Source organism: Gymnodraco acuticeps, unplaced genomic scaffold (genome assembly GCF_902827175.1).
Source record: "Gymnodraco acuticeps unplaced genomic scaffold, fGymAcu1.1, whole genome shotgun sequence".
NCBI classification, from domain to species: Eukaryota; Metazoa; Chordata; class Actinopteri; order Perciformes; family Bathydraconidae; genus Gymnodraco; species Gymnodraco acuticeps.
In genome coordinates this window covers 2228635-2244957 of record NW_022992308.1, presented here as the reverse complement: position 1 = coordinate 2244957, position 16323 = coordinate 2228635, and the positions used below count along the sequence as shown (strand labels likewise).

General features: G+C 43.5%; 3 protein-coding genes across 6 annotated transcripts in view; 1 reads left to right on the top strand and 2 right to left on the bottom strand.

The window, feature by feature from the left end:
* LOC117541052 overlaps positions 1-16323 on the bottom strand; it is a 30567-nt gene that overhangs the window by 3573 nt on the left and 10671 nt on the right. The window lies entirely within an intron of this gene.
* Positions 935-4434, top strand: LOC117541051. Its single transcript, XM_034208104.1, has 6 exons — positions 935-1212; positions 1348-1677; positions 2810-3157; positions 3586-3714; positions 3813-3856; positions 3933-4434. The coding sequence occupies exons 1-6, from the start codon at positions 1170-1172 to the stop codon at positions 4056-4058; spliced, it is 1020 nt and encodes a 339-aa protein (XP_034063995.1). The 5' UTR covers positions 935-1169; the 3' UTR covers positions 4059-4434.
* LOC117541050 lies at positions 5626-14811 on the bottom strand. 4 transcript variants are annotated; one of them, XM_034208102.1, is made up of 6 exons: positions 14714-14811; positions 14079-14408; positions 13551-13910; positions 6273-6419; positions 6121-6164; positions 5626-6035 (listed from the first exon to the last, which is right to left on the bottom strand). In XM_034208102.1, exons 1-6 carry the CDS (start codon positions 14754-14756, stop codon positions 5910-5912), a joined length of 1050 nt encoding a protein of 349 aa, XP_034063993.1. In that variant the 5' UTR covers positions 14757-14811; the 3' UTR covers positions 5626-5909. The 4 variants fall into 4 exon arrangements, with proteins under 4 accessions (XP_034063993.1, XP_034063994.1, XP_034063991.1 ...); XM_034208103.1 differs by having other exon boundaries at positions 6127-6164; XM_034208100.1 differs by having other exon boundaries at positions 6121-6419.

Below are 16323 nucleotides of genomic sequence, written 5' to 3'. Positions count from 1 at the left end.
ATTTGCCTTTTACAAAACATGGCAGAAAGCACCATTTTTAATAAAATCCCACAGAGGAATACATTTAATGCATAAAAGGGGGGCAAATATTGTTGATGGCGTGAAGAACGAATAAATAAACTTTGATCGGTAAAAATCGTCAGCTTAATGAGATGTAATGTTATGATGTTTGCAAATTGGACCGTGTTTCTTAAAATACACAATATGCCTCTGATTTGACCATCAATATTTACTACTGGTATATTGAAATGTTTGGTGTTTTGTAAAATGCCAACTAATGGTACATGGGAAATGATAAATGATATAACAAATATGCAGTGCAGTCGCAGCCTAGTGGCTTAGCCTTCAATATGCCGAAAAGGAGCGCCAACATTCATTGTTCATGTGAGTAAACTGCACTGTTTTTGTCAAACACAACTTCCTACACAGTCATTTTTTAAATATACAGCATTAGAAAACCTCTTTGTAAATCCTTAGGTTGTTTTGCATACACAAGTAGAAAAATAAAGCCGCTTCAGTGACAGACAGGGTCATTTCTCCACCCTTTGGCCATCAAGGCTGTCTACTCAGAACTAACCTGACTATAGGATTCAAAATGATATGCAGTGAAGGGATAGTGGCAAGGAAGGACATTTTTAATTGTTTTTCAACCTGCTAAGTGAATGAAACATATTATATGTATGTGCAATCTTAAAATATTGCAGATGAACATGTAGGCAATATCATTAATGTGGAGAGGCTGGTAATCCAATAGTGCTCGAAGTGATGTGAATTGAAGCAGATTTTATAAAGGTTGTCAGACTCATCTAGACAGTTTAAAACTGCATTATGGTATCTTGTAGTTTCCTCAGTTGTATTTATTATCATTTAATGTGTTGTCCAATACTGTCAGCATAGGTTTACAATATATTCAAGTATAACTGCATAGGCAATATGCTACCTCTAATCTTTATTGAAAGTGTTTAAATGCCTTTGGTGAATTGAGAAGAATAATGCTTCAAAAAGACTAGGGAGGGACCAGAGTTACAGGAAGAGCAACTTTGAACCTTTATTCCGTGAAAACCAATCAGATGCATTTGACAGTTTGACATACATACTCGTGACCATGTGACTTCTACTTTAAAATCACTCAAATACCAAAGAGTTCTCTAACAAAATACAATATCAAGATGCTGCTTTTATGGGTAACACTGCTTGTTCTTCACCAAGGCTGTAAGTGCAAGTATCTAGTTAAGAATGTCCATGCACACTATACATAATGTACCTAAACTTTGTTTGTGCATGATACATATTGTAAACTAATTGTTATTTAATGTTTCACGGTTTGTTTTCTGTCATTTATTTCAGATACGCTGGTTCCAGTGACTACAGTTCCTCTTGGTGAATATGTGACCTTCACGTGTGCTCTGCCTACTACTGAGTATGGCAGTAAACAGCTCTACTGGTTCAAACAAAATGCTGGAGAGACTCTGACATTAATTGTGACACTGCTCGGATCTACAAAACCTGAGTTTGCACCAGAGTTTTCTGACTCAAGATTAGAGGTAAAACGCGATAACAAGTTAAGCACCCTGACGATTCGGAGGACAATCCCAGAAGATGAAGGAATGTATCACTGCTTAATCACAGAGTCTTATGGAAATCCTGTATGGAGTGGGACATATTTGTTACTAAAAGGTAAATGTGATCTAGTTCATTAGAATGAGTTTTTTTACATGCTTCAGGTCGGATCCAAAGCTGCACTTTGGTAATATTTAAGGAAAGTAACATTTCAATTATCTGTTGCATTTTAACACAAATTAAAATACAAATTCAGTTAGACATACAATTAAGATACAATTATTCTATTTGCTTTCAGATATTTGTATTTACTTTGGATGTTGATTTCTTTACCAGCTATGTTGAATATATTTGAGAAACATTACAGTGTTAACCACTCAACCCTAAAAGTGTTTCCAATTCTGCCATGCACCATATCTTTAAATATATGGTTAAAACTTGGTAATCACGTTCTATCCTCTGCTTTATCTGTATTGAAGCTCTAATATAATACAATCGTTTAATGTCATTATACAGGTACAATGAGATAAATAAATGCTTCTCCCTTTCAAGGGTGCCATCAAAACAACACAAACATCACAACATAAGACAACAAATACACGCAGCATACATACTTAGGAATAAGGAATAAAATGCAGTAATTATTTACAGGAGTATAAAAATAAAATCTATAATGTAATAAATAATAATGGTAGGTATGTATTTATAATAATAATACTGTAGTAATGATATATATGTATATATGTACAGAGTCACATTTATTTCACATGCAGGATGATTAAGAAGTATGACTTTCAGGTGTTAAGAGCAATGATGGCTCTTGAGTCTGTTTGTTTTGGATTTGATACACCTGTAGCGCCTGCCGGAGGGCAGCAGGTTGAACAGGTGAAAGCCGAGGTGTGAACTGTCCTTAACAATGTTTTTGGCTCTACTGAGGCAGCGGAGGTGTAAATGTCCATCAGGGAGGGGAGAGGGCAGCCGATGATCCTCTGTGCGACTTTTACAACTCTCTGGAGCCTCACCCTGTCGGCCTCAGTGCAGCTGGTGTACCACACTGTGATGCAGTATGTTAATAGGCTCTCGATGGTAGAGCGGTAGAAGGTCACCAGCAATCTAAATTTCACTTTGAGGGAATCTCTACTAATAAAGCAGCTCCACATTTGCTAAATATCAGCAGATTCATGTTAATACTTTTACAAATGTCAGATAAAATGGGATCAATTTTTTAAAACAGTTTTGTATTTTTCAGGAAACACTCAGAGGACTTCAAACTATTCTGTTGTTCAGTGGCCGACATTATCTGATCCAGCTCCTCCAGGAAACTCGATGACCCTTCAGTGTTCAGTCCTCTCTAAATCTGAGAATAAAACATGTCAAGGAGACATCAGTGTGTTCTGGTTCAGAGCTGGATCAGATAAATCTCGTCCTAGCATCATCTACACTGATGGAAGAAGACAAGAGGAATGTGAGATATTGCCGGACACTCAGAAGAGTTGTGTTTATCGCTTCTCAAAGAACGTCAGCTCCTCTGATGCCGGGACTTACTACTGTGCTGTGGCCTCATGTGGAGAGATATTATTTGGAGATGTAACTGCAGGTAAAAGTATTGCTATATATTTTAATAATTTGTCTCCCTTTTACTGCTGGGTTAGGTGCTTTTAGGTTTGAAAAATATTTATATTCAAAATTGTTTGATATACAATATATTCCCCAGAAGTTTTCACCTTAATGGTCTCACCATCCCATTAAATATAATAATTGAAGATGTTCTGGACAATATTTGTACATTATATTTGGCATCTTCATATCCTACTAATAGGCAGGAAAGGAAATACAATTCTCTAAGGGTTACAGTATTCATTTTTTGCTGTTCATCATAAGATAGTAATAAGAAACCCAAGTAAGTGTAATTTTATTAGGAAATCTGCATATTTACGAGTTTATAAAAAGTCAAATAAAATCCAGAATGATTGTAAGGAAATATTTGTTGTATTGTAAAGTAAATTCCTCTCGTGTTTTCTTCAGCTTCTCTCGGTAATTTACAGACTTACAACATATATCTGCTGTGTGGGATCTCGGCTATAAGTCTGATTGTTATATCCGTCCTTATTCACGCCATCAAGAAAAGCAAGTGTGAATGTGACCATAATAAGGGTAATTAAATATACCTTACTATATAACATGATGATAATATCACTTATTTTATAAACAAGTGCATGCTTATCTATTTCTAATTATTTTTCCTTTTGAAGCTGCTGTGTCCCTGCAAGACTATGTTGCAAACATGAATGCAAAGGTAAGATCAACATACACACAAAATGGACAATTCATCTATTTCAGTTTTTCACATAGTTTGCTAAATATTTTCACAGAGAAATGATGACCAATGGATTTATTCTACTGTCATCTACACTGTGATGAAAACCAGCATTGGTGGAACGAGAGACAAAAAAGCATCAAAGAGAGAGAGGATCTACGCTGCCGCCAAGGCATTTTGAAATGTTAGCTTTTTAAAAGTGGAGTCAGAGATTCCTTTCCCTGTCCTGTGCACATGCATGAGTGCCAGTTGCTGATTTGTTGGACCAGCGTTGCACGGCTCCCACAGGGCAGTATACCAGATTATTTCTCAGCACACACACAGAGCGGACAGCTAGAGCACCGTAAGGAGATATTAGCTGATATTTGACAGAGTATTGTATTAATGTAGTTGAAGCGCAAGTTTTATAGCATGTTGTAATTAGCTTGTGTTTTGCATATCAAGTATATATTGATTACTTTTTATCTTCTTTTAATGCTTACATGTATAACCTGTTGATTGAATATGTGGCTGCAAATAATAAAAATGTGTCCCCTTAATAAATGGGACCCAGCAGCTTGAGTGGCAAATCAGAGGAAAAGGGTATTTTTTTCTTGTGAGGCTGGGTTCATATATATCTCCATTAAATCATTAAACACTGTTCTAATTATCATTTTGAACACATCTTATAAAGAAAACAAAGTTACAAGAGGCACTAAAATAACCAAGACAACAGCAAGAGGAAAGCTGAACCTCATATTTAAAAATGCTCCAGGCAACTTTTCTTTCAGACATAGATGTGAGAAAACAACCAGTGTCCTCTATATGCCGTGACTCAGAAGCAGAGAAGAAAAGTAATTATTTGATCATGTTTAATACCAGCTAGTCAGGTTGTTTGTTAAGGTGTCACAGTATGACAGCAGTGTAGAATAGGGCCGTGTTGAATACTGTTTTAGTTAGTATTCATTTAACAATACCTGTGTTTGCTGATGTGATTCCTTGACAAAAAAAGCTGGCTATAATTTCTTAGATATATAAAACTGAACTAAAAGAAAAGCTGCTGTGTATCATCCTTTGGGGGTGGAACTGTGCATGATGAATATGAAAAATATGGTGTATGGAAATGTGGTTATATTGTGCACATATAAGTGAATAAGCGGAATAAATACATTTGCGGTTATTTTATTAGTTTCCTCTAGCTAACGTTTAATCCTTACTCTTAAAAATAAATCAAAATCTACGGCTTTTCATCTTTCAGTGCCCCCTGGTGTTTGGTGTTCATACAGGAGACCACTTGTGTTTCATGAACCAACATGGCTTGCTTACATTTTGAATCATTCTCACAACAACCACCAAAAGTTAAAGTTGTCAAACATAAAGAGGCTTCCTGTATATTGATTACACAGAGCAATAGTTTAATTGTGACTGCAGTAACATTTCCCGTCTGGCTTCCTTTTAACTAGAAGCATTATTCTGCCTTTCACTGTCAATGAAGAAAACAATTAAAGTCTTCTCTGGAGAGACAATTGACACACTTGCATTCAAATCATATTTAGTATTTCTTACCACATTTGGTGGAATTTTGATGTAAGAAATATTCATGTTTGAGTAGGTTTTTTAGGGAATGGACTTAAAAAGACCAAGTTGATAAAAACCATGGGGCGCATGATTGTAAAGAAGCAGTGTACCTGCGGCCTAGATGCACAACAGGCCTTCGCTAATATCTGTTTGTATCACTATTTCACAACATTTGAAATCCAACAAACCCAAATGGAACAAAATGCCCTTTTATTTTAATCATGTATTTTTACATGTAAGCATATGAACAAAAGAATATTCCAGAGAAACATCATAGGCTCAATGCAAGCTAAATCACACATGGTATAACAGCTTTTAGCTTTAAAACTCAAACAGGCAAGCTGCAGTCTGCTTATTTAATGCAATACAATTGTCAAATTCAGGATACATCTCATTATCCGCTTGCTGTCCGATCTGTGAGCAAAAATAATATGTGTCAGCCCTAGCGGCGTCCACTTCTAACAAGCTAATCCGTTCAAAAAGCCTTGGCAGCATCGTAGATCCTCTCTCTCTTTGCTGCTTTTCCCTCCTTCGTTACACCAATGCTGGTTTCCATGACGGTAAAGACGACAGTAGAATACATCCATGGGTCTTCATTTCTCTGAGGAAATGTAATGCAGACAAGAATGAACTTGGTCAAAACTGATCAAGATGCACGATAAGTTTTTTTGCAATAGTGATCTTACCTTTACATTTATTTTTGCAACATTTTCTTGCAGGGACACAGCAGCTACAATATGAACAAAATAATTTAGAAATAGATAAGGATAACCTCGTTTTTGATAAATACTGATATTAGCATCAGCTAATGTGAGATATAGAGAGGGACTATACTTACCCTTGTCATGGCAATAATCACACTTGCTTTTCTTGATGGCGTGAATAAGGATGGCTATAACAATCACACTAATAGCCGAGACCACAGACGGCAGAAGCAGAAATACATCGCCAGTCTGTAAATCTCCAAAAGACCGTAAGCCGGTTCCTGAAACATGAAAGGAAAACGAAATAACATTTAGTACTTTCACCCAAGAATATTTTACTTCACAATCAATATGGATTTTATCCATTTATTTGAATGTAACCTCTTATCAATGCAAATGTCCCTATCAAACACTTAAACCACACTGACTTAAACCACTTGGGTTCTCATTCATAACACTCCGTTCGATGTCTCACTATGGGATGCGCCTCATCGCGGAGCAAACAGAAGCATCAATCTCATTACGCCAATCCTGATTGGCTGGTGATCTTGACGTCAGCGTCAGGGAATCACCCCCTATAAGTAGCTTGCGCCACGACGCATGCATCATTCAAACACCTCTTCTCGCTTCAGAGCACATCTCTATAGTAGCCGGACAAGCTTAACGGTCCACAGACTGAACCCAAATATAACCATTTCGGTCGACGGGCGCTCGCCGGCTACTCCTTCTGCTTCGCAAGAAGACGGTAATACTAACGCCAGTTAGTATTAAAATCGACCTCGCCGTTTCTTTCCCCGGAAAGTAAGGTAAGGTTTTGATTTTTCTTAAGCTAGCTACGCACCCGTTGCTAGCTAGCTTCCCCTTACTACCGACACCACGGTAGCGAGGACGCTTTTCTTTTTCTCTCTCACGGAGGAGAAAAGGATTAGAAGTATATTGACACACCAGTCAATATTCTTTGAGAACAAAGGACCCACACCGTCCCTTTTTCTCCGGATTAAGGACGGGTTGGTTACACTTTTTCTCTCAACGACGTACCTGTTACGAGCGGGTCCTCTCCACGCCACGAGGCGAACAAGATGGACGCCTCTCCCCCTCACACCAGAGGAGTCAGGGACTCGGAGGCTCGGTCATGCGGCTGCGGGTTGAAGATAGCAGGCACAGACTCACACCAGGTCTGCTCGTCCTGCCTCGGGCTGGAACACGCCCAGGAGGCTATCGACAACCCCGGCTCGTGCGGGCATTGCGCCCTTTTCACCCGAAAGAGCCTCCACCGACGGCTAGCACACCAAGCTAGCTTGTTGGAACAGGACTCCCTCATGTCCACTGATTCGCCGTTTGGCAATCAAGACACGGGCGCGTCCGCTGCAGAGACTGAGCCCCTCACTGTGTCGGTCTGGGGCTCACTAACAGCGGCAGCTGCGGAACCGGGATCCCACGCCGTGTCAGGCCGGGACCCGGTGGCGGCAAGAGACGCGGGAACGGAGCCCCACGCCTCACCAGGCGGGAGCTCCCGGCGAGACCTCACCATGGTCTCGCCCGCGGAGGATGTCCTGGAATTAGACTACATGGGGGACGAAGAGGACACCTCTGAGTCCCTCCTGTCTGATTCGGATGAGCAAGAAGAAGATATCTTCATGTCATCGGCTCAAACGGCAAAGCCGGGAGCGTTGGCTGCTCTCCCGGGCGATAGCACACCAGCTTCGCCCTGTCTGAGCATGGACCTGCAGGCCGCGTGTCAGCGCGCTGCGTCCAGGCTAGACATCCCGTGGCCCGAAATGGCCAAGGAGACCGCCAGGTCCCGTTACGAGGGGAAACATTCTCCCCAAGCAACGAGGACAAGGAGGCAACTCCTCCCGGTCTTCCCGGAGATGCTGGATGAGGTGTCGGTCTCGTGGAGGGACCGACCCTTTACCAACAAGGCCCCAATCCAGGGTGCCTCCTCCCTAGACTGCGACGGTATGGAGAGGCTCGGCCTGCTCCGCATACCGCCGATGGAACTGCTGGTGGCAGCCCACCTCCTACCGAGGATGGGCCCGTCACCAAGCAGGAACCCCAAGCTGCCAGCGAAGGTGGACCGTTTCCAGTCGACCATGACTGAACGGTCCTACAGAGCCGCAGCGTTGTCCGCCAGGGCTCTGAACGTTTCCTCACTGCTAACCGCATACCAAGCGGAGCTCTGTGAGGATATGTCGAGTAATCCTGGACCGGCCGTTCTGGACGAGTTGGCCGCGGTCACAGACATTTGTCTCCGTGTCCAACGCTGCGCCGTCCAGGCCACGGGCAAAACAATGGGGATCATGGTGGTGCAGGAAAGAGCTAGATGGCTCAACCTCACCAACCTCCCAGACCGGGAAAAGGAGGATGTGCTTGACATGCCCATCGTTCCCGAGGGGATTTTCGGCTCCGCTCTTGCCTCCATGCAGAGGAGATGCGAGTCGAAAAAGAAGGAGGACGAGGCCCTCCACCTCTGCCTCCCTCGAAGGGCCCAGCCGCTGCCTTCGCAGCGGCAGCCCTTCGTCCTAGCTGCCCCGAACCCTGCTCGGTTCAAAATACCGGAAACGCAGAGGTCGCAGTCCGCCCCGAGTCCCCAGCCCAGGCAGGGGACGAGGGCGAGCTGGCCTAGAAAATCTCCGGTTCCGGCTGCAGCCCAGGCGCAGCCAACCCAGAATTTCGGCCAGCAGTCGAGGAAGAAGAAGCAAGCGGCGTGACAGCCCCTCCTTCTCCCCTCTGTGACAGAGCTGGAAGTCTACGGTTCCCCAGCTCTAAATGTGTTCCCGCCGCCTCGAGAGATGCCTCAACACCATCCTCAAGTCCGCATAAACACATGTCACACACTTATTGATTTTTCTGTCATAAATCATTTTCCGCTGACGCATCCAGGCTTCGAGCCAAGGGCGCAGCTCGAAAAAATGAAAAGAAAAACAATAAAAACAATAAACAGTCCGTCAACTGTTCCCCTTCTGAGAGCAGCTACCGCCTCTCTCAAAGGGCGGACAATTGACGGGTCTGTGAAGGCACCACCGTCACGCGCATGCGCAGTGCCAGCTGGGGCTGTAAAGGCACCACCGTCACGCGCATGCGCAGTGCCGGCTGGGGTCGTGAAGGCACCACCGCCATGCGCATGCGCAGTGCCGGCTGGGGTTGTGAAGGCACCACCGCCATGCGCATGCGCAGTGCCGGCTGGAGCCGTAAGGGCACCACCGCCACACGCATGCGCTGTGTCGGTGGGGATTGTCGTAATGGGGCACCACAGTGCTCAGACACTGGAGGGCCCCATAACACAACAAATAGAGACTCAGAGGGGAAGAGACGTGACATCTCAGCTGCTCTAAGGAGCATACAGCGGGAGATGCTCACGACATCTGCTTGGGTTTCTCAAGACGGTTACACGGAGCTACAGACTCCAAGTCACCGTCACCCCCCCCTCGGCTTCTCGGGCTATCTGTTTTCACAAGCCCGGGGAGAGTCAACCCATATTCTGGAGAGAGAGATTCTCTCTCTCCTAGAAAGGAGGGTTTTATCTATAATGCCCGCCGAGCAGAGTCAGATTACGCAGACAAATGTCCTCGTAAAGCACCTGCTCAACATGGGTCTCATAATAAAACTAAACCCCGCGCGCCACGGCGTGCGGAGAGTATTGGTTATTATGAAATGCGTAATGGCACTACGCCACTGGCCGCACCCGACTTTTCTAGTACAGGGCGCGCCTACGGGTGCTGTCCTTTCACGGAAGATGGCCACCACGGACGCATGTCTGACAGGCTGATAGGGTATTTACGAAGGTCGCCCGGTGAGGGGTCTCTGGAGCAGAGACCTCCAGCGGGCGCACGTAAATCACCCGGAGCTTTTAAACGGTGTTCCCCACCCTAAAACGCTTTCTGCCTTCTCTCAGAGGACACCATGTCCTCGTGAGGACAGACAACACGACCACAGTATCGTGTATGAACCGCCAAGGGAGGTTGCGTTGTCTCCAGTTACACACACTGGCACACAAACTTATCCCTTGGAGCGGCAGACGTCTCCTCTCTCTGAGAGTGACGCATGTACCAGGAGTGATGTACTTCGGGACAGAACTACTGTCCAGAAGTGCACCACTCTATGCAGACTGGACTCCACATCCAAGGATCGTGAGTCCGCTGTGGGTGCGTTACGGCAGAGCCACGTTAAATCTGTTCGCATAAAGAGAAAATGCTCAATGACAGCTGTTCTCTTTAATGCACGATTTAAACGCACCGTTAGGCGTGGATGCACTCGTACACGATTGACCTCCGGGTCTTCTGTACGCGTTCCCACCCCTGGCTCTGATACCCCCAACTCTGGCCAGAGTGAAGGAGCAACGCCACACACTTATCCTGATGGCTCCGCCCTAGCCCGCAACGTACGGGCTGGCGGAGATATATCAGCTGTTGTGCGGGCAGCCATGGCAGCCCCCCTCTACGCAGGGACAGATTGTCTCAGGCGGGGGGGGCGATCCTTCATCCACGCCCAGAGCGCGGGGCACTATGGGCCTGACCCGTGAGTGGTACAATCTGAATACAGTGGGACTCCCTCAGAAGGTGATAAACACTATTCAGAGTGCGAGAGCTTCCTCCACCAGGTCTCTTTATGACTGTAAGTGGAGGGTGTTTGAAGAGTGGTGCCTTCAAGAAGGACACATCTCTTTTCAATGTCCTGTCGGGGTGATTTTATCATTTCTACAGGACTTGATTGATAAACACAGAGCTTTCTCCACGATCAAGGTGTACCTGGCTGCTATTGCTGCATGCCATGTGGGCTTTGAGGCAGGCCCGGACTGGCCATCGGGAGGACCGGGAGGTTTCCCGATGGCCTGGCCTGTTAAGTGGCCTGCTGGCCTGAGGATTCTTTTTGTAATGTAGCCTATGTATAGTGAACGCAACGCTGCGCAAATGGGGGTCTTGCCTCACAGAGGGTGACTGGCTGTCTACATGATGTGGCCCGCCGACATGGCCACTTTCATACAGATCATACACTAAAGCCCTCGATTGGTCTCTGTGTGTCATTCAAGCTCGGGAGCGAGCGAGAGAGCGCGCGCACCGGTTACTGTATTGTTGCTGTTAGCATCTGGTGCTAGCTAGCTGCGCTAACCGATATAAGGAGCTGTTTCAACAACAAGGTGGAGGAGAGTCCTCTCCAGTCAGACTGAGAGACTGATAACTACAGCTCAGGTGAGGTAAAGGACTCTCTTGAGTGTTTAGATAGTTAACTTTGTCTAAGTTATCTCTGTGGGTCTCAAACGGTTTGGTCTCCATTTATGTAAACACATATTTCCATTTGAGGGGGGAGTGAGATTAGTTAAATAATATGCATGAATAATAAAAAAAAAAAACGTTAACTAGGTGAAAAAAGGTAAGATAAACTTTTAAAACTTGTTGAGAGCTAAAACTAGTATTTGCTGCTGCCTAAAAGAGGAGCAGGGGAGAGGGGGGGAGACAGGAGAGGCTGATTCAGGAGCACAGACACACACAACTATAAATGACCAAAAACAAATAAATAAACAAGTTCAAATGTTTTTAAATATTGGATATGGTATGTTATTGGTTATGGCCATATTCTTATGATTATTTAAATGTATACAGTTCTGTTTCATATGGGTGTTTCCATAGATCTAGTCTCTTTATTTCCCCCTCAAAATGCACCAGATTGATGCATTTAACTCCAACATTTAACACAAAAATCTTACCGGGGGAGCATGCCCCCGGACCCCCCTAGCGGATTTGAGGTCCACCCCCACTTAAAATATGTGCACATGGATAGGTTCCTAAATAGATTTTCACATTTTTTTTAAATAGTGACCCATGTCCATATGTTTATTTTTGGGTAGTAGATTTAAACTATAGGGCTATCACTATGGGCAGCAACGCTGTAAATATTGACAAATAAATCCAGCAAAATGGCACAAAAACAATGGTAGTGGCCTGGCTGGGTGTATAACTCCCGGCCTGACTTATTGTCCCAGTCCGGCCCTGCTTTGAGGGTAAGACGGCTAGCCAACATCCTTTGATCTGCCGTTTTATGAAGGGAGCTCGCAGGCTCCTCCCTGTCTCCAGGTCACTGGTGCCCTTATGGGACTTGGCAGTGGTTTTAAATGGGCTCAGAATGACCCCATTTGAACCCCTGGAAGGAGCTGACATGAAACATTTGTCACTCAAGACAGTGCTGTTACTGGCCCTGGCATCCACCAAGCGGGTCAGTGATATTCATGCGCTGTCTGTACATCCTTCATGCACTCAGTTCGCCCCAGGGCAAACGAGAGTGTTGTTGAAGCCCAACCCTGCCTTTACACCAAAGGTGGTTGGTTCGTGTACCCCAATTGACATTGAGGCATTTCCTCCGCCGCTGGTTTCCTCCGGGGAACAGCAGCAGGATCTGTTGTGTCCAGTCCGTGCTTTACGCACATATATGGACAGATCAAAGGAGCTTCGTCTTAATGACCAACTCTTTGTGTCCTGGGCTAACCCTCACAAGGGCAAGCCTGTTACTAAGCAACGGCTCTCCCACTGGATTGTGGAAGCAATTGCTTTGGCCTATACGAGTCAGAGTTTTCAAGCACCTTCGGGTCTGCGGGCACACTCGACTCGGGGCCTGGCTACATCCTGGGCTTTGTTCAAGGGTGTTTCCATCCAAGACATCTGTGCAGCGGCGAGCTGGTCCTCGCCGCTCACTTTTGTCCGCTTTTACAGGCTAGACGTCTCCGCTCCAAGTGTGGCCCGAGCAGTGCTGGGCACCTTGTTGAGTCGGGACTCTACCTGTTAAGTTCTGTTTGGTTGGTGATTTTCGAGATAAGCTCGTCTGGCAATACGGGAGCCACAATTTCCCATAGTGAGACATCGAACGGAGTGTTATGAATGAGAACTATAGGTTACTTATGTAACCCCAGTTCTCAGAGTAACATGAAGTGAGATGTCTCACCAGACGGCCCTCCTTGCTATGGTGAAGCGAGAAGAGGTGCTTATTTTGAATGATGCATGCGTCGTGGCGCAAGCTACTTATAGGGGGTGATTCCCTGACACTGACGTCAAGATCACCAGCCAATCAGGATTGGCGTAATGAGATTGATGCTTCTGTTTGCTCCGCGATGAGGCGCATCCCATAGTGAGACATCTCACTTCATGTTACTCTGAGAACTGGGGTTACGTAAGTAACCTATAGTTTCTTATTACAAACATGTGATGTACATCAATGATGTCTAAGGCCAGATAAAATAATGCCCAAGACATCTGGAATACTTAAATTAGATTGGCTTGCCATCCATAAAGACAGTTTAAAGAAGCTAATAGAGAACCAACTGTATAACTTAGAGTTAAATACAAACATATCCCAAACTCAAAAGCACATACATTAACGATAAAAGGAAGAAAACGGGTTAAAATAAACAGCAATACTTTTACCTTCAATGTTCAGTTTTGTTCCGTCTCCGAATACTATTTCTCCACATGTGGCCACAGCACAGTAGTAAATCCCAGCATCAGAGGAGTTGAAGTTCTTTGAGAGGTGATAAACACAACTCTTCTGAGTGTCCGATGTCTTCTTACACTCATTTGGTTCATTTCCAACAGTGTAGATGATGTTAGGATAAGACGTATCTGATCTGACTCCAAACCAGTATACACTGTGCTCCCCTGGACATTTCTTGTTCTCAGAGTCAGAGAGGACTGAGCACTGGAGAGTGGCGGAGTCTCCTGGATGAACTGGATCGGATAGTGTCGGCCACTGAACAACAGTAACGTTTGTCGCCCTCAGAGTGTTTCCTACAGAACACGACAGTGGAAATTGTAAAACAGTTGTGTTTATCATGTAATTTCAGTAATGGAAGGTCAAAATGAAAATGTCAGATTTTGAAATTGTCAATTATTATGAAACTAAAAGCATCTGTTTTATCTTCACACTACTAACACAAATACAGAGATAGGTATTACCTTCTAAAGACAAATATGTGCTCGTCCATTCATCCTTGATCCACGTAGTGACTGCGCAGTGATACATTGCCTTATCATCTTGGATTGTCTTCAAAATGGTCAGAGAGCTCATGTTAACTAGATGTTTTACATTGAAACGATAGTGAGGAAACCCTTTTTCAAATGCAGGATTTTCAGTGCCTTTCAACAGTGTAGTAATTAATGTAAGAGAATCACCAACACTCTGTTTGTACCACTTGACTCGTGTATTGCTATGCTCCCAATCAGGGTAAACGCATGTGAAGGTTGCAGATTCACCAAGTTGAACTATGGTCACTGGAATCAGTCCACCTGTATTAAAAGACAATAGAGAATATATCATTATTATAACAATCATAATCTACAAGTGCAATGGAAGTATACAGGAAAGAAGATTGAACAAACAATATTACTTGCAATTTTATACACACACATTGATTTCTGTAAATACATCCAGAAATATAAAGTATGTTTGAGGTTCTGTAACTATATACCAACCTTTAAGAAAAAGGTTGCTATGATTCTCTTACTAATAAACAAATGTAAAAAATATGTATTTATTTCCCCTCACTAACGCTGAAGAAGTACATTATCTGGAAGAGATAGATAGCACTTACATCCTTGATGGAGAAGAAGCAGTGTAATCCATAAAAGGATCATCTTGATGTTGTCTCTTGTTGGGATCTTCGTTGGTTTTGCAGTAAAGGTGAGGATATGAGATGGTGGGGATGGGTCACACTGCGACAGTAGGGAGGGCCCAACAAATACATATCCTGTCACAATGTTGTATTGCAACACTTTGAGGTTTTGTGGTCTTTTTGAATGGAAGAAAAATGCTGAATCAGCTACATTATGTTTAGAGAAAGATGAAGGGTGTTATGCGGGCAGCGGAGCCGCAGTGTGTGGTTCGATCGAGAGGTAGAGACGCGGCTGTGCTGAACTTCAGTTGTTGCTTAGTGTACAAGTGAATCTGCAGTCCTGTTTGCATCTCTAAATCTTCCCAGAGTGCCATGACAAAACAAAACGTCATCCAGAGAGAGAGCCAATGTGCTTGGTTAGGAAACAAAATGCATAACAATAATACATTCTCCTTTTTCTTTGGGTACCCGGTGCTCCAAACTTTGCATTTGATTCTTACTTGGAAATAGAGTTCCGGTTCCCAATCCTAAACACATAAATATTAAGTGATGACAACCATTACATGAATCGCTCACGTTATTAGGATTTATCCTGTGTGGACCATGAAACTCTGCACCACAAAGACACATTTAGACAACAAACATGTAAACCTGAGAGTGGGACAAGAAAAACCTAGGAAGAGAATTCAGTAGATCACCAAAGTCATTAAGAGTCATTCCGGAGGAGCATAAAAGTGTGTACAAAATATCATGACAATCCTTCAGATAGTGGTTGAAAAAAAGCCTCTTGTAAGCACATTGTGATGAGGGATCAAAGCTGCTCTCAATACAGAGAGCTTCTTAAATCACTTTCATTAAGGAAATGGCTGCATGTATGAGTTAGGAGACAAGCGACGGAAAAGAAAAAAAGTTTTTTTATTTCTGAGAAGAGGGGGGGAAATACCAACACTCAAATCCATAAAATGTTACCATGGATTTTTAAGACTGGACAAATTACATCAACTGGTTTTGTTTAGCTTTTGTGTCAAAAGTGTCCCACATCCAATGAGAATGATCCTCGGACCTTCACCATTTTTTCTGTAATCAACCACTCTGATAAAAATGAAGATACCTGGTAATTCAGAATGTTGCTTTTTTTCCTTACCGGGTGAAAGCAGTTAACACGATGTCCCACTGAAATGTGAAAATGAGATTTCTGATGGCCCTAAAGCTTTTATACAAAGTAAAGCAACAAGGCTGTAGAGCAGGGGTCCCCAAACTTTTTCCTGTGAGGGCCACATAACTTTTCCCTTCTCTGATGGGGGCCGGGTCAGTTTGTAACAGAAAAAGTGTGACGATCGCATGGGTGTCTAAACGTAAACATTTATTGTTTTCTAGAAAGCCACACATAACCAAATATTAATAACCCTTTCCGGGATCTTCACAGAAAAAAAGTCAGGAAATAAATAATAACACTATTAATGAAATAAATAACACTATTTATGAAATAAATAATAACCAAATAACCCTCTCTGGGTTCTTCACAGAAAAAAAGTCCATTGAAAATTACTGTAACTTTCTGTTGTGCCGTGCACAATCTTAACAGGTAA